This window comes from Protopterus annectens, chromosome 11.part0 (assembly GCF_019279795.1).
Source record: "Protopterus annectens isolate FY-2018-M chromosome 11.part0, PAN1.0, whole genome shotgun sequence".
Classification (NCBI taxonomy): domain Eukaryota; kingdom Metazoa; phylum Chordata; order Ceratodontiformes; family Protopteridae; genus Protopterus; species Protopterus annectens.
In genome coordinates this window covers 839,549,318-839,568,345 of record NC_056745.1, presented here as the reverse complement: position 1 = coordinate 839,568,345, position 19,028 = coordinate 839,549,318, and the positions used below count along the sequence as shown (strand labels likewise).

General features: G+C 44.2%; 1 protein-coding gene across 1 annotated transcript in view; it reads right to left on the bottom strand.

The window, feature by feature from the left end:
• Positions 1-19,028, bottom strand: part of CDC123 (cell division cycle 123) — a 904,444-nt gene that overhangs the window by 300,349 nt on the left and 585,067 nt on the right. Inside the window, exon 11 of the mRNA XM_044088252.1 lies at positions 5,251-5,376. Within this exon, the coding sequence (XP_043944187.1) occupies positions 5,251-5,376 (126 nt within the window). The remainder of the gene's footprint in view (positions 1-5,250; positions 5,377-19,028) is intronic.

The following is a 19,028-nucleotide window of genomic DNA, read 5'->3' as shown; positions in this document are numbered from 1 at the left end:
AGACATGATATTCAAACCTTCAAATCCAAGAGGAAAATTAGAAATAGCAGCCAATTGTACCCAAACTGTTGCTGCTGTAGCTCCTTCGTTGAAAATCATAGTTAAGAATTCTAAAATGAAAGCCATAGGGGCTTGTTAAGGATCAATATTACTTTTTGAGGCCCATATAGAAAATTTCTTCCATTTGCTAAGATATAGCTTTCTGGTAGAAGATTTGTAAGAGGACAAAATTATCTGTTTTGTCTCACTGGAAAGGTTAAGGAACCTGGCTATGATGGGAACTGGAGCAGCCAAGCTGTCAAGCTTCAGGGACTGCAGAGAAGGATGACGGTCCCCCGACAGGTGTGTCAGAAGGTCTGGAACTGGGTCCAGGATCCTCCAAAAGATGAGGTCAAGGAAGGGGAACCAAATCTGATGAGGTCAATGAGGGGCTCTAAGAATGATGGTCCTTTCCAGGGATTTTACTTTCTGTAGAACCTTAGGTATCAACGGGATTGGTGGAAATGCATAGAAGAGACCCAGAGGCTAATCGTGCACAAGTGCGTCCCTTGGGGTTTCTCCCGGAGGGGGAATGAGGGCAAAGTAACTTCTGCATTTTGTGTTTATGTGACTGGCAAAAAGGTTGCAGCAAGGCTGGCACCACCAACGGAACATCTTGTCCACAGTTTCTTTCTTAAGGGACCACTCATGGGGCAACAAGATTGCCCTGCTCAGTCTGTCTGCTATCACGTTGGATCTCCCCAGGATGTGCGTTTCCAACAGAAAGCACTGGGTGGAAACAGCCCACTGCCAAACTCTGACAGCCTCTTGACAAAGAGGGTAAGACCTGGTTCCTCCTTGTTTGTTCAAGTACCAGACCACCGACATGTCTGTCTGAATCGCAATTGTACCCAGAGGGAGAGAGTCCTGAAAGTACTGCAATGCCAAAAGTCCTGCTCTCATCTCAAGGACACTGATGGGCAGATGTGTCTCTTGATCGGTCCATGTGCTTTGGGCAGTCTTTCCCTGAAAATGCCCACCCCACCCTATCAAGGAAGCATCCGTGGTCACTGTGGCCGCTGGGGGGGGTAGCACAAATGGGTGTCCTATCGTGACAAAGTGAGGTCAACCACCACTGAAGGTCCTTCTTGCAAGAATTTGTGACCATTATGCCATGATTCATGGGGAGCTCTTGGTAAGACCACTGAGTGAACAATAGCCATTGAAGTATTCTCATGTGCATACGAGCAAGTGGAATGGCTAGAATTGCTGCTGCCATCATGCCTAATACTTTCAGAACTTCTGATGCTTTTGCTTTGTCCTATGATATCAGGATGCTGACAAAGAAGACAGACTCTTTCTATTGGAAGCCTTAGAGTGGTGGTGGTAGTGGTGTCAAATTCTGCCCCTATAAAAACGATATGCTGCAATGGCGACAAGGCAGATTTTTCTGAGTTGATTGTAACACCCAGATGATTGCAGAGTGACAGAGTGGACTCCCTGGCCTGAATGAGTTGATGCCTGGTAGTGGCGGTAAGGAGCCAATCGTCTAGGTATGGAAACACCTGGAATCCTAGATGCCACAGGTGAGCCATGACCACTTCCATGCATTTGGTGAACACTCTGGGGCTGTAGTAAGACCAAAGGACAGGGCTCAAAACTGATAGTGATTGGCTCCCAGCCGGAAGCGCAAGTGATCCCTGGATGGTATGGCCATTTTTATGTGGCAGTATGCATCCTTGAGCTCTACCGAGCACATCCAATTGTCTTTCCCTAAAAAGGGAAGTATAGACTGAAGTGTGACCATCCGAAACTTCTTTCTTTACATATTGGTTCAGTCTGCTGAGGTCCAATATGGGTCTCCAGTCCCCCGTCTTCTTTGGAACCTAATAAAATCTCGAGTAAGTTCCGGATCCTGTCTGGTCTGCTGGGACTGGTTGGATGACTCTTTCTTAGCAACGTTTGGACCTCTACTGTTGCTTGATCCCTGTCACTGGGTGGAACGTCCGGGCTTCGTCTTATGATTGGAGAGGGTGTGGAGAATGGTATGAAGTATCCTCTGGAAATTATACTTTGTACCCAGCTGTCTTTTGTTATATTGAGCCAGGCATCTGGGTACAAAGATAAGCAACCCCTGACTGCCTCCAGAGCAGGACAGTCGGGCTCCTCTCAGGAACACTGGTAGGGTGTCCCAGAGAAGTGATCTTTGTCACCCTGGTGTTGCGGACCCCCTCTGCTGCGAGAGCGGTGTCTTCCATTATTACCCCCTCCTCTGCCCCTGAAGGGGGGTTCACCATGTGTGTCTTGAAAGCCTCCTCGGGCTTTTCGGAATCACATTTTTCCTCCCCTTTGACCTTTAGGGTATGGTCGAGTAGGGGTGGAAAAACGGACCCCAATGGCAGACAGAGTCTTTCCGTCCTGTTCACACCTGGTTAAGGTTTCCTTCACTTTAGGCCCGAAAAGGGACGAGCCATCAAAGGGAGTGTTCACGAAGGAAGACTTGAAAGGTTCTGCGAAGGAACACAAGCGCATCCAGGAATGTCTCCTAAGAGCAATTCTTGTACCCGCTGCCCTACACGTTCCATCAGCTGTATAAGATATGAGGCGCATGGATGAGTTGACGATAGAATTTAGGATAGAAAGCTGGGCAGTAACTTTGTCGGAAGCTGCCACAGCTACTGTACCCTGAAGAGTATCTCCCAACTCCTTAAGGAGCTCTCTTTGCAATCTAGTAAAATGGGTTAAGTAGTTCAGCGAACAGAAAGCAGAGGTCGCTGAACTGAACATGTGCTTCCAATATCTATTCATAATCCTGGAGTCTCTGTTAGGAGGATGGACAGACAAGGAAGTCTCAGACATTTCCTTCTTGGTGGCCGCTGCCACCACCATGGCATCAATCTGAACACCTTTAGTTAAAAATGTTTTGTCAACTGGGGCTAAAATAAATTTATTAGGCCTCCTGGGGACAGGCTCCATAGAATCCGGAGACTCCCATGCTCTTCGTGAGACCAGCTGCATCAGCTCATCGAAGGGCGGAGTCACCCAAGAGGTGGAGGGCTGAGACCCGAAAGCCTTCAGGAGAACCGACTCATCCTCAGTAGGGCTTTTGGACTGCCAGTCACCCTTCTGCCTAAGGATCTCAAGTATCTCAGTGAATGAGATATCCTCAGAGGGGGACCCTGCTGACTCATCTAAGTCAGTATCCGATGTAAGAGACTCCTGCGGGGAGTCTAGGTGCTTCCTCTTGGATAAACACTTCCAGGGAACCTCATCAGTGGGGGCCCTCTGGTGAGTTCTTGGAAGAGCAGGGGCCACCCATTGGGTGGCTCTGGGTCTCTTGCGCTTGGTCAGGATGTGTGATGCATAAGCAGACGCAGGCACTTTTGGGGAGGAGGAGGACAGACCAGAGGTCGAGGATGTCCTGGGAGACGTGACTCTCCTCATGGCATCGAAAACACTGGTGCTCCAATGTGAGGGAGCCGATGGATCTGAGGAAACCGTCGACACCCCCGGCACCGGGACAGTGGGCTCCGAGCCTGAGGTAGGAGCCAAGCTCATCCGAGCCGAGGCACAGAGAGGCAAAGTCAGGACCAACAAGTCGGTTCGACTGTCCTGCCTGGACCCGACCAGAGAGTGTCGGTTCCTAGAGTCCTTGACTGGCACTGAGGACGTCACAGCTGAAGACACTGGAGCAGGCGTTGGCTCCAAAGGTTCTACTAACATCATGTCTGCCTCCTCTGGCTCCGAAGGACCTGCATGGCTCAGAGGGAGGAATAGTAATAGTTGGTGCAATGGTGTTCGGCTCCGAAGCCATTTGGGTCGAAGCCGATAACATTTTGGCTAATGCCGGTGCCGACAACAGCTTCTGTACCACACGATCCAAGTCCAGATCCGACAGGCTGATAGATGATCGAGATGATCTTACTGTAGGTGGTACCGACTGGAGAATAGGACTCTTCGGAGCTTCGGAGACTGGTTCCAAGACAGGGGACCAGCTCCGAAAGGAAGAGACTGTTGGCTCCAAAGGCAGTGGAGCCAAAGTCGATGACTTCTTTGATTTCTTTGAGTTCGAAGTCTTGGAAGACTTTGAAGACTGACTGGAACCATCCGGGTCACTCAAAGCTTCCTGAAAGAAAGTCTTCAACAAGCCTCTATCGATTAGTTTCTTCTTCCTTTTCTGCAGGACCCTAGAGGAGAAGGAATGACAAATGGCACAACTGTCTTGCAAATGCAGAGCCCCTAGACAATAAATACAGTTGACATGACTGTAACTGACATTTTCTGGCCACATTTAGGGCACTTTTTGAACCCAGATTTGGGGGGCTTGTCTTGATCCGCCATAATAGTTAGAGATATTTACTGCCACACAAAAAAATAGCAATTTTTTTCTAAACAGAACAAATAGCAGGTAAGCCTTAATAAAACAGGCAAACACACACACACACAATATGTGAAGTCACACAAAGCAGACTACTCCAACAAGATAGCTGCTGAGAATAACAATGTTATCTAAATAAGTAGAGTACACTGTAAATTAGACAGTAACAAAGACTAAGCCTTATAAATACAAAAAAGCTAGACAGACCACACCACTATCTAAGAAATGTGACAAAAGGTCACAAGCTGAGAGAAGGAAAGGCAATAAGCTTATCTATATAAACACAGGTTTAATGAACTAATTAGACCAAAAAGAGGCCAACTAGAAATATCTGAAAAATAGTAAAAGGGAAGGGAATAGCACACTAAAAGCTATAAGAGCTTTATAAACAAACCTAGCTAACTAAATATACTAACTATCAAAAACTTTTATAGATTTTTTTAATGAAAAAAAATTTCTTATCTGGCCTGAGCTAATTCAGAATCTCCAATATGTTGCAGCGGCAAACTAGATCTGAGGTAATTCACAGGTGCATCATGGGTGAGGGACTTTGCCTCGAGCTATTTGAAGACCTCGAGCTTTTCAATTAGCCATATCGCAGCTGACAGATCAGCTCCGAACCCATCATTAAAGAATAAACGGCGAGATTGAACAACTTCACATTATAAGGTAGATTACTATCAAATGATTAAAATATGATTAGCAGCTTTCATTTACTCTGTACTGAAACACTGCTGACAACTGTTCAACACACCCTTGTCTGTAGGTCTCACCTCACAAAGACTGCTGCACAATTCCTTTCTGACACCCTGGGTTAAACGTCTACTAATTAGGACCAGACAAACTAATGTGCCACCACATATCATGCAAGAAAACAAATACATTTTTCTTACCTGATTTCTGTCTTCTTCACTTTCAATACCTGTCAGATTTTGTCTAGACACCAGCTCCTCCCAAGTAAATAGCAGAGAGTCAGTGACTTCTCCAAAAGGGTTAAAATCTATAAGCCATACTCTCCCCTGTAAGGTGCAATGTAAAATAAGAATGTCAGAGAAGGATCTTTACGCAAATACATTTTTGTGACTGAAACACCTGCAAATAAAACAGTTACATGACCTACTAAGGCATTAGATAAAGAGTTGAACATGCAACGGATCTTTATCACATGACTTACACTATCCAATGGCAAACACCCCCTCATTTGGCAATCCTACCCTTAGTCTTTCTTGCATTTAACGCTCAGTTACACCAAAATATGAGGCAGTCTCACCAAATGCCCTTCAGCAGTTTAAGAAAAATGAAACTTCTAAAGCACCCAACTTTGCCATTCCAGATGATCCTCAAAACAAAAAAGAAGCAATATCACATAACTGAAGGGCCAGTCTTCATGGTAATTTAATTTGCATTGTCAGGGTAAGACTCTTAAAAAAGGCAGAATAGTTTTACAATACATACCTACCTAAGAATGCACTCTTCTGCAAATAGGATCATCATGCTTGCTGCATAACTAATAAAAATGAATCACACAAGCCTGTGAGCATATGTCCTTGACCAAACATATCTACAAATATGTGTATTCATTACTACTGTTTGCAAATTAAGATGGCACTCCCTTAACCCCTCACCTGGGATTAACAGGGATGCTAGCACCCTTACAAAATTTAGTTTTTGCTCTGGTCTTTCTCCAAGCATCGAGCTTACATTACCAGCCACTCTGCTATCTTGTTCCCTTTGGATAAAAGTGCAACAGCTCATTTATTCTATGGGGTGAGGATCGAGTGGACTGTGATTTGATCAACATTCACAAGAAGCACTAGAAATGTATCTTTGAACAACCTACCTCACCTGCATTACCATCGGCATCCAAGGTGCTAGCATGCAAAAGGCCTTTGTGATATAGTCACACCTCCATATGAAGTGATCAATTGACCCTGCCCCCTTTATGAACAAGCACATCTTCTCTTATCTCTGTCCCCCAACCAAGGAATCCATAAAAAGCGTGCCCCAACTTATGCCCCTCCCCTCCCATCAAAGATAGGTGAGTAGGCTTAAGTTTCATCATTACTCTAAATTCTAACACCAGCTTCAACAGGTGCCTGAGCTACTAGCTTAATTTGGTCATCTGGGTTACAATTGGGTCTTTGTCGTTCTATGTCAACACAGCTGTCTCACATCCTTATAAACAGTATTAAGGGTAAATACAGTTTGCACAGTCATGGTAATGTGCAATGTTAACACCTTATAGGTTCATAGGTAGGTACTAGGCTATTGGCCCTAGGGCCTATATAAGCCTATCCAAAAGGTACCCTGGCTTTCGCCACCCAAGAAAATTATTTTCCTGTGCCACTGTCGAGCAGAGCCACAGAAGTGATTCCCGGAGTGAATTTCCCATCTCCCATCTAATCATCAAGATTTTTCTTGAAGAGTGCTAACGAGGAGCTTTGTTTGATATAGATAGGTAGTTTGTTCCAGAGTATGAGAAGTCTCTGGGACAGGACTCTATCACTCCAGCATGTTCTGTTTATTGTGGTGACAAGGTTTAGGTCCCTAGAGCGTGAAGCTCGGAGGGATTGGGATTTCTTTAAGTGGAGTATGTCCAAAAGCTTTGGGTTTGACATAGCTTTGTGTGTTAGGCAGAGATCACCTCTGAGTAGGCGATATGTGACAGAGTAAAGCTGCAGTTTTTTGAGACAGTCTGCGTAGGGCATCTGTTTGAGGCCGGTAATCCTCTTTGTGAGGTATTTCTGCGGCCTTTCCAGTTTTTGTAGAGGTCTTGTGAGGTACATACCAAAAGGGGCATTGTACTCTACAATGGGTCTAATGAGTGATGAGTAGAGGGGAACAATGACCTTTTTTTTCCTGGATGAGAAACCTTTTGTGATGAGGTGTGCCACCTAGAAGGATTTCCTGACTACTGTGGCGATGTGATTATCAAAGGAGAGACTACTGTCCACCTGTGTCCCAAGGTCTCTTATCACACTTTCGGTGTTAAGTATACTACCGCCTATGTGGTAGTTCATGGGTACAGAGTTTTTACCAAAAGGGATGACAATGCACTTTTTGGCATTGAGCTTGAAGCCATGGCTTTGACACCAGGCATCTGTCTCAGCGAGGCCCTTTTGTAGGATGTCCACATCTTTTGGAGTTTTATGGCTCCTAGTTTGCAGTCATCTGCGAACTTCTTTAGCCAAAGACCTTCTGTGTTAGCCTGTACTTCACAGAAGTAGATACCAAACAGGAGAGGACCCAGGACTGAACCCTGTGGTACTCCACTTGTCACTGGTCTAAAGTTGGATTTGGAGTCTGCTACTTTCACAGTGTGGGTTCTGTCAGTTAGTCAGTTGGCAACCCATCTTGTGACATAGGGATTTATACCTAGCTTGCATTATCTGTTTCAGAGGAAGTACTTGTAGTAAAAAAAGGGCTGAAAAACAATAAGGTAAAAGTGGGAAAATTTATGACTGTTTTAAAAGACATTTTAAAGGATAGTACAGTTGTGTAAAATCTTACCATAACAGTAGATGTCCATCTCTTCACTGTTGCAGTACTCATCATAGAAGGGATGTCCTTGCCCTAGACAGCCTGACGCTTGGCCAGTAAAAAAAAAAAAAAAAAAAACTCATATGCACCATACATCACATTTATGCTCCTCGTGCAGAACGTAGGGAATAAAAGGGATGTACGGATGCAACTACCTAGAACTGAACTGCCCCAGAAGAGAACAGTTGCCATAGGACAAAGTCGTCCATGCACATCCAAAAGGAAAAAATGTAGAATAAACAAGATAGGGCTGGAGGGAGGGAGCAAATACTGCAACATTGAAGGGAAAGACATTTACGGGTATGGTAAGATTTTACACAACTGTACTATGTCCTACTAGATCACTGAAGAGTAAAATAGCTCAAGAAACAGAATGGGAGGTGGACGGCTGAGAACAGCCCTGAACAAACCCACTTAAAATGGTTTTGGCAAAACCTGTTCTGGCCCTAGAAACCATATCCCACTTATAATGCTTACCAAAGGTATGCACTGAAGACGAAGTAGCAGCTTCAAATATGGAATCAATGTCCAACCCCTTGAAGAAGGCACCAGAAGAGGCAACAGCCTTAGAGAATTGGCATGAAAAGAACAACAAAAGGAAATGTCCTTAGATATCCAGGAGGAGATGGTTTGCTTAGAAACAGCCAAACCCAAAGACCTGGGATGAAAGGAAACAAAAAGCTGATCAGACTTACAAAAAATACCTGAGCTGTCTGTGCAAATCCAAGGTATGCAGGGCCCTCTCACTACCAGACTGAGGAGAAGGGAAAAAGGAAGGGAGTTGTACTGACTGACTCAAGGACAACTCATTTACTACCCTGAGCATAAAAGAAGGATTAGTACGAAGGGACACCCTGTCACTGTGAAAAACAAAAAATGAGGAATGGCTATAAGGGCTTGTAGCTCAGGAACCCTCCAAGCACAAGTAAGAGCCAGAAACAAAACAGTCTTTGAGGTACAATGTTGAAAAGAAGCAGAATCTTCAGGCTCAAAAGGAGCCCGAGTCAATTTTTCCAAAATAAAATTAATGTCCCAAGGAGGAGGAGGAAGACGTTTCCTTGGAAGCCCTAATATGCAGAATGCCTTTAAGAGACTGCTTGAACTCAAAATGAGAAGTCAAAGGGGGATTCAAGGGCAGACAAGTAGAAAAGACTGACAAATGGGCCTTCACAGAGCAGGCCAAACCAGACTGGAGCAACTCACACAAATAAGACAGGACTCCCACTGAAAAAGGAACTTGGTTATGACCAAAAATCTTTTCCATTTGGACATACAATATTTTCTGCTTGAGGGTTTCCTTGCCTCCTGTAAAACCCTAAGCATGTCCTCAGAAAAGAGGTGTCTGAAAGGTATCAAAACCTCATCACCCACAATGCCAGTTGCAGAGTGGACAAGCGGGTAAAGATTAGCGTCTCCTTGTCCTGTTGTGAGGAGAGCCAACCAGTGAGATAACTTGTGATGACTGCCCCTGGACAGATGCATTAAGAGGGAGAATCATTGCTGTCTCAGCCAAAAGGAAGTCACTAGTAGGATTTTTGGGAGTTCAGCTGAATTTTCTACTTCCAAGACTCCTGCAGAAGAGGAGGAAAACCATAAAGAAATCTCCCCTTGAAAGGAAAGGGCATCTGTCTTCCATGCCAGATGGCATGACACTCAGGAACACAAGAGAGGGCGCTGCCTGTTCAGAGGGGAGGCAAAAAGATCTACATGAAGAATACCCCACCACTGGACAATGTCCAGAAACATGTTTCTGTGAAGCATCCATTCGTGAGCTGGTGTTTTGAACCCAATAGCAGTCTGCACTAGATTATGCTCTGAAAGAATGTATAGTGCCTGGATAGTTAACTGATAATGGGCAGCCACTTCCCAAGCCTGAGGCGCCGTCCTGCAGAGGAGGTAAGATTTCGTGCTCCTCTGCTTGTTGCCATACCATGTCACTGTAGTGTTGTCTGTCTATACCGTCAAAGGGCCTGGACAGAACATTGGATGAAAAACCTGAAGGGCCAGAATCAGAGCTCTCATCTCTTTGATGTTGATATGGTCTGACTTCTGATGGGGAGGCCAAAGACCCTGAACCTTCAGGTGACCAAGAGAAGCTACCCCACATCTGAGGCATCGGTGAACAGCTCTTGAGGGACTGGAGGCTGATAAGGCCAGCCTGGGTTGACAGTGAGCTGTTAAATCCATCACTCAAATTCCTTCTTCAGACAAGGAAGGAGAGGTACACTGAAATTCAGAGAGTGATGATGCTGCAGCCAAACTGAATTGAGGTACCACTGAAGCTTTCGCATATGCAGGCTGCCAAGAGGAAGCACTGGAATGGAGGAGGCCATGAATCCCAAGGCCCAAAGAAACTCCCTGGCTGGCATGGCAAACAGAGAAAGAAGAGACTGAAAAGAAGTCTGTCAATGACGATACCTTTGGAGGCTGAAGAGAGGCCAACTTTGGCACCATCTGAAGCCTGCATTCCAGATACACATGATCCTGAGAGTGAGTCAGGATGGACATTCTGGAAGTTATGCTACAAGCTGCTTTGTTGTTACTGAACCAGGGTATTCAGTTTCCAGTTTTCCTTCCAAAGCAAGAGAATAAGTGAAAGTATTACTCATACTTTGGATATCCATAGACAATACAGGAGCTGTGCTGGAAAAACAAAAATTATGTACTCACCAAAACGATAGGTCCGTGTTTTCCATCTCTGTCTAGTTCAACCTGTGGGAATTCAGATTTTACTCGGATCAGACACAGGCTAATTCTAAGGCTTTTTAGCTCGACTTGGCTCCAATTCTCTTACTCATAATTCCCTGCTCATCCATCAACTCCCCAGATGGCGTTTTCCACCCTGGGGAATCAGCAGAATGACCCAACATATCCAACTAATTTGCATTTCCTGCATAAATACAAGCAAACCTTCAGGAAAAAGCAAGCCTCTAGGCAAGCAAAAAGAAGGGCCTCTGCTGTCTGATCATCACCAAGGGAAGACTTGCTAAATCAACAAGAAAGCTAGGGGCAGGAGGGCAGGAAGGATGAACCAGAGAGAGACAGACAACACAGCTCTATCTGTATGGTGAGTACATAACTTTCATATCCGATGTAGTCTGCTCAGTCTGATTCAACCTGGGGGGCACAGTCCCCAGCCACAAAAGTTCATAGGATGTAACTAAGGAAGGATATTCTGCAACACAGAAGAACAAAAAAAAGCCCTGGATCTGGACTGAATGTCCAGCTTATAATGCAACACAAAGGTATGATGATCCAACCAAGTAGCAGGAGCATAAATATCATCCATAGGCACTCTCAAAAGAAAAGGAGTAGAAGTAGCCACTGCAGTAGTAGAATGGCCTTTAGGCTTTCATGAAAGAGACTTGCCTCAGAGAGAATGCAAACAGAATACAATCTGACAACCACTTAGTTACAGTTACTTTAGATACAGAAGAGCCCAGTCTGGATTTTGAGAAGGAAACAAAACTGGCTATATTTTCTGAAGCATGTGGTATGGTCAAGATAAAACTAACTGCCTATGTACGTCCAAACATTTCAGAAGGTATTCGTCTTTGTTAGAAAACTTGGGAAAGAACACTAGAAGATGAACTGAAATGTCAAGGTTATTCTCTAAAGCTTTCTTAGGTAAGAAAGAAAGGTACAAAAAACAAGTAATCTCCATGGTATCCCCGAAGTCTCAAAACAACCCACTAAAGTGTAGTGGGTCTAAAAACAAAACAGTGTAAGAAACTTCTCTGTGTGGAAGATTTTCAGTCCATATATTTCTAGTTAATCACTGTATATTAATCAGATCAGACAATAGTAGTAGAAGTAACGAACGTAAACTCGTCAAGTCAAAAAGTAATAATAGAAAATATATATAATTGTACAGCATTACTAAGTATTCGAAAGTAATCCAAGCAAGGCAGGCAGTCTGTTTCCAGTCGAAAATCCTTTATTAAGTAGGAAATTGCCACATTGTTTACATGACTAAGTGTATTTTATTTTATTTTTTTCTACAAATTGGTTTTAAATACCATTTTAAATCATTTGAAATTTAAGTGTATATTTTGTTTCCATCATCATACATATATTTTTTTACTTTTTTCTGGTTCTCTTTTTTCCACTTTATTCAAAATGATGGTAATAACAATACTAACTAATTATACAATTATATAGGTTTTTAGGGCTCTTGTACACAGACCTGAAGAAGTCTAGAAGGACGAAAGCGATCTTTGTTAACAATAGGTTATGAAAATAGAAACTGATTTTTACATGCAAAATGTATATGTATATATTTATATATAATTTTTGATCGCAAAATGAACTAAGGTTGATATATTTCCAGCCATGTAGTATATTGCCTTGTATAAAATCACAGACTTAATAATTTGGTTAAATAAGATGTACCATTAAAGTACATTAGGGCTATATATTATTATGACAGCTACTAGGTAGGGCAGGACCAGCTCGAATGTCACACTGATGGGGGAAGGGATGTGAATTTAACATGTGTACCAATAACACTTTGTTTTACAGCACAATAAACCACTCCCATGCCTGATGAAAAGCATATATATATATATTTAGAAAGCTTGTGAGGAAATTATTACTCTATTTTTGTTTTACTTGGATCGCTTGTCTGTGTACTTAATAAAGGATTTTCAACTGGAAACAGACTGCCTGCCTTGCTTGGATTACTTTCGAATACTTAGTAATGCTGTAGAATTATATATATTTTCTATTATTACTTTTTGACTTGAGTTTACGTTCGCTACTTCTACTACTATTGTCTGATCTGATTAATATATAGTGATTAACTAGAAATATATGGACTGAAAATCTTCCACACAGAAAAGAAAGGTACAAAGGGACAGTCTATCCTTATGAAAAACCAAATAAGTTGGAGAAGAATCAAGCGCTTGCAATTCTGAAACACTTTTGGCCAATGTAATTCCCACCAAAAACAAAGTTTTCTAGGACAAAATCTTCAGATCAGAGGAGGCTGAAGGTTCAAAGGGTGGACCAGTCAAGACCAGAATCACAAAGGGCAGATACCAACCACCACTGAATCTGCTCATGACACACACATCAGCCGTATCAGGAAATCCAAAGGAAGAATAAGGAGAATCCACTGTACAGCTGCAGTTCATTGTAGACCCCGAATATGCAACATGGCCAGAGGAACTAGCCCTACTGATGCTGCCATATGGTCTAAAATCTTTACAAGGGAATGAGCTGAAGGTTTGGGAATCACGAGCACTGACAAGGCCTGAGCTCGAGGTCAGAGAACTCTAGAGGATGGGGAGCCTGGTGATCTGATGGACTGTGCCTAATTGACACTGTATGAACTGTAAGATTTGTACAGGCTGAAGGCTTGATTTGGCGTAACTGACTGCTATGCTTAATTCTTTGCATAGTTGGAGCAAGGAGTCCCTGGCCACTATCAAGGAAGCCTTCACGGGGTCAGTGAGGGCCAATTGTCCAGGTATGGAAAAAACTGAAACCCTTGTACATGCATTTGGTAAACACCTGGGGAGCTGCAGTGAGACCAAATGGCAGGGCTCTGAAAGTACAGTTGTGTACACTTAACATAAATGTAGATGTTCGAGTGTGTTCACTGTTGCAGTCATTACATTTGGGTTATCTGCCTGAAGATAGCCCTCAGCTGGCCTGAATATCAAAGTCTTGGATTCCTGCGCCAGATGCTTTCTCTTCTTCCATGACTTCAGGTCGTCAGGGGTATAAAACATGCAGCCGACGCCATTACATCAGTTTTTCTTGTCCCAGATGTCAGGTGCCCCCACAAAGGGAAGCAATTATATGAGAAGTTACAACTCCATCAAAAAGCAAATACACCAGAAAGCTTAAAACAAGAAGGAAAGGTAAAGCCAAAAAAAAATATCAGGCGGCTGGAGGGAGGGTAACCAGGACTGCAACAGTGAATACATTCGAACATCTACATTTATGGTAAGTGTACACAACTGTACTATGTTCTTCTTGTTTCACTGTTGCAGTCATTACATTTGGGTTGATTCCCAAAGCTAAGGAGGGGAGGAGGAAGTTAAAGAGTATTAGGGCCAGCTATTAAACCCTGCAAGACTGCAGTGGCAAACCCAGCTCTGGATTTAGAAAGAAATGGGCATGCGGTAATGCTTGGTGAAGATATGTACAGAGCCTCCAGGTAGCAGCTTCTAGGATGTCCCTGGTAGGGACTCCTCTGAGAAAGGCTGTAGAGGTAGATGCAGCCCTGGTGGAATGCGATCTTATCCCCTGTAGGGTAGGTTTTCCATGGTGCTTATAGCAGAAACAAATGCAATGGACTATCCATTTAGAAATGGTTTGCTTTGAAATGGCCCTCCCCTCTGCCCCTGCAGCAAAGCAGACTAGCAGCTGTTCAGATTTTCTAAGAGGCTTAGTCCTGCAAAAATAAAGGCTAAGTTGTCTGTGCATGTCCAAAGAGTGCAGTATTCATTCCCCTTTGTTTTGTGGATTAGGTAAAAAAGTAGGTAAATGAATGGATTGATTTAGGGCCACACTAGACACCACCTTGGGCATAAAGGAAGGATTGGTCCTGATGGAAACCCTGTCTGCATGGAATATAATGAAGGGCTCCACTGCCATGAGGGCCTGTAATTCAGACACTCTTCTTGCTGAAGGGATGGCTAGAAGAAAGGCTGTTTTCCAAGAAAGGAATTTCAACTCTGCAGTTGCAGCTGGTTCAACAGGGTGAGAGTGAGCTTTTCCAATACAAAGTTAAGGTCCCAGGCTGGAGTAGGGGCTCGCCTGGGGGGGTCTTAAATTTTTAGCCCCTGTGAAGAATTGCTTTAGCAGGGGATGAGAGAAGATGGGAAGTATTATAATATGCTGAAATGGCAGAGGCATGAATTTTAATTGACGAGAAGGAAAGGCCCTTGTGGAGCATATCCAAGTACTGAAGAATATGAGGTAAGCTGGGCACCGTTGTGCCCATCCCCCCCATGAGTCTGGCTCCAGGAACAGTATCTTTTCCACTTTTCAGCATAGGACTTTCTACTACTAGGCCTCCTTGCTTCCAGAATGACATCTAGCACCTGCTTACTGAGGGATGCTATAGGAGAGCTCATGGAATAAGCAAGGCTGCAAGGTTCAGAGTTTGAAGCTGAGGGTGCAGAATTTGGCCCGCCTGCTGAGACAGCAGGGAAGGTGTCTGAGGTAGGTGCCATGGCTCCAGCAGTACCATACTGCGTAAGAGGGGGTACCAGTGCTGGCGAGGCCAGTCTGGTGCAATCAGTATTGTCCTTGGCTTGTCCTGTTTGAGCTTTATCAGAACCTTCGAGAGGAGAGGAGAGGCAGAGGGGGAAAGGCATAACCCGAGAGGCTTTACCAGGTAAAGGACAGGGTATCCACTTTCTAAGCTCGACTGTGGGGAGTCCTTGTGCAGAATTTGTCCAATTGGTAGTTCTGAGGGGAGGCAAACAGGTCTATCTATGGAGTCCCCCATTTGTTCCGCAAGAGGCTGAATATTTTTGGTTCCAGTTTCCATTTGTGTGGGTCCCATGAGATTTCTGCTTAGGTCATATGCCAGTGAATTTAGCTTGCCTGGCAGGAAATGAGCTTGTAGGTGCACTTGGGAGCTCAAGGCTGTGTTCCACAGAGCCATGGCTAGTCTGCAGAGAGGGTACGAGTGGGTTCCTCCCTGCTTGTTTATGTACCACATAACTGTGGTGTTGTCTGTCTTTATCAATAATTGTCCTGGAAGGATGCTGTCTTTGAAGGCTATCAGGGAATTCTGTACAGCTAACATTTCTTTTTGGTTGATATGTAGGTGCATCTGACTCAGGTTCCATTTGCCCTGAATGCACTGCCAAGTGAGCCCACCCATGGACAGTCTGGTGTGTCTGTTGTTAGGGTTTGGGCGGCAGGGGGTAGAGTGAAAGGGAGCCCCTTGTTGTGGTAGCAGGCCTCTGCCCACCAAAGGAACTCTGTTTTTATACAAGGAATGATAGGAATCATTGATTCCAGGTCCTGAGAATGTTGGCACCATAGGCTTTTTAGATACCATTGTAGTTTCTTCATATGCAGTCTTGCATATGGAATTAATAGAATGCAAAAGGCCATGAACCCCAAGCTTGCAAAATTTTCCTTGCAGACAGCTGGGTCTTTGTGGCCAGTAGTTTGAAGTAGGTTGTCAAATACCCTTGTTTCTCTGGCGTGAGATAAGCCATCTGGGAAGTTGTGTTCAAGCTTGCTCCCAAGAATACAATCTCTTGGCAGGGTACTAGGTGAGATTTCTTTTCGTTTATGGTGTACCCGAGAGGTGAGAAGTTTCTTTACGCATGCCAGATGTTTTAACAGCAAGTCCTGGGTTTCTGCCTGAATCAGACAAATGTCCAGATATGGGTATATTTGAATATTTCTCTGCCTGCAAAATGCAATGGCTGGAGCTAGACACTTGTGAATACCCTGGGCGCAGTAGATAAGCCAAAAGGAAGTGCAGAGAACTGATAGTGCATGGAGCCTGCCCTGAAGTGTAGGTATTTCCTGCAAGATTCCCTTACTGGAATGTGCAGGTAAGCTTCCTTCAAGTCTAAGGTTGCCAACCAGGCATCTTTGCCTAGCATAGGAAGCAGCTTTTGAAGTGTTAGCATTTTGAATTTTGGGATTACCAAAAAGGTGTTTAGAATAGAGAGGTCCAGGATAGAATTGCCAGGAGCTGTCTTTTCTGGGTACAAGGAAAAGTCTTGAATAAAAACCTTGTCCCCTTTCTTCTGCTGGGACAAGTTGAATAGCCCTGATACTTATAAGAGAGAGAACCTGCTGTTGAGCTTCTGCCCACTGATTTGGGGGTAGGTCTGGCCAACCGTTTGGGGTTGGTAGGGTGTGGAAGTGGAATCTGTATCCTTGGAAAACTATATTTAAAACCCATTTGTCCTGGGTAATGAGTTTCCAGTTTTTTGCATGCAGGGAGAGCTTTCCTCCTAAGGGAGTGGGCAGTTGAGCAGGGCCTGGAAGGGTTAAGGTTAAGTCATTGTGACATTTTTCCGTATGGGGGTGTTCTACTACTTCTTGCTTTGGAAGTGAGAGCCCCCCCACTGCTTAGGCCTGTGTGTAGCCTGAGACTGTAACCTAGGTAGTCTGCTGTTCCTGGGTTTGGACTGAGAAGGCCTGGAAGAGACTGGAAAGGATCAGTACTTTGAAGGCCAATGCCTACTAAATCTGGGAGGCTGTACTTGCAGGAAATCTTTAACAGTTTGCATAGATTTAGCTTTTTCCTCCTTTTTGAGGACTTCTTCTGCTTTGTTGCCAAACAGGCGGTCTTGGTTTAAGGGAAGCATCCAGTAATTTAGCTTTGCCATGATCTGGCAAGTTCTGCTTCTTAAGCCAGGCATGCCTTCTAAGTACAGACCCAGTGACAGCAGCCCTGTAAGATGCTTCTAGCGAGTCAAAACCACATTGCAAAGTATGTTTACCAACTTGTTCAGCAGAATGCATTAAATCCTGTAATTCTTTGTGTTCAGCACAGTCAGTTATCAACATCATTTTCTGTTTAAGTAATCCCATAATATGCTGCTGGTACTTTAACATATGAAACTGGCAATTTAAAGCCCTAATGGCCAAAGTAGCAGAAGTGTATACCTTCTTACCCCATCTGTCCAGGGCTCTAGCATCTCTATCAGAGAGGTAGGATTTTTGGCAGCAGTAGCCTTAATGCCCTTTGGTCCTTGGGAAATGGTCGCTGGATCCGCAGTAGGATTCTTGAAGAGGAACTTATGAGAGTCATGTACGCTGTAATATCTGTCAGGTTTTCTGTGAGCTGGAGGTAAAGTATCTGGGGACAGGCTTGATTCCAAGAAGACATCATCTACAATGTCCAGAACAGGAGGGATAGCTAAAGGCCTGTGTTGAGGAAGGAGTAAGAATTCCCTAAGCCTCTTTTTGGAGTCAGAGTAATCCTGGTTTTCCCAGCGGAAATGCTCCCTAAGAGAGTGCAAGGTTTCACCAAAAGAAAAATCTTCTGGAGGGGAAGCAGAGGGAATGGAATCCACTGCATCAGAATCCTCATAATCAGAAGAAACAGAAATATTAGAATCCTGATCAGAAGAATCAGAAGGACAATCAGTTCTAGGTCTCTTAGAGGGGGAAGGCTGGCTTCCGATAATTAAAGTAATAAGGTCTTCAGCCATTCTAAGCATTTGTTTTTTAGGCATATGGGCCTGACCATGCAGTTTGGAAGTCGGTTTTCTAGGCGTGGGTCGAGTTTTAGGCCTGGAAGAAGAAGATGGCGTTGGTTTAAAATGCAAATCTGTAGGCCTGAATACACCCTCAGAAGCCGGTGCCTGCACAGCAGCTTGGGACCCATCCAAGGTAGAGACATCTGCAGGTTCCATATTCGAAGAAGCATCTCGCGGCATACCGGACTCCGAATGGGTCTCAGTAGAGGCCTGTGAATCTGAAGTAGCGGGTATCAGGGGCTATGAAAGCACCTCACTGAGTACCGGTGAACTGGCGACTAGCTTAACAGAAGCTTCGTCAGCAGGTTTGGACCTATGCGGTCTGTCTCTGTCTTTATCCTTACGTTTTTTCGGAATGTCGGTAGTCAGATGACTTATCAAAGCCATTTCTGGATAGTTATACAGAGTACCAAAATAATTTGCTGCAAAAATAGACCTACGACGAATAGTTTGGGGGTTGAATAGGGCACAAAACCGCCAGCAAGGGATGTCGTGGTCTGGGCTTAGGCAAGGAATGCAGTACAAATGAAAATCTTTATGAGGTATTTGCTTTCCACAGGTAAGACAATTGTTAACTTTTACTGACATCGGTTAAAAGCAAGAAAAAGGATCCCCAATGGGGTACTTAGCTTTTTTGAAAACTTCGGTTCTGAAACTCGAAAACGAAAATTTCAGGAGTCGGCCGACCGGCACTTGCAAACTGCTTCTGCTTCAGGCACCGTGCGGCAAGAAAGACTGATGTAATGGCGTCGGCTGCATTTTTTATACCCATGATGACCTGACTTCATGGAAAAAGAAACGGCATCCGACGCAGGAATTTAAGACTTTGATATTCAGGCCGGCTGAGGGCTACCTGCAGGCAGATAAACCAAATGTAATGACTGCAACAGTGAAACACGAAGAAAGTACAGTTTTGTACCTACCATAAATGTAGA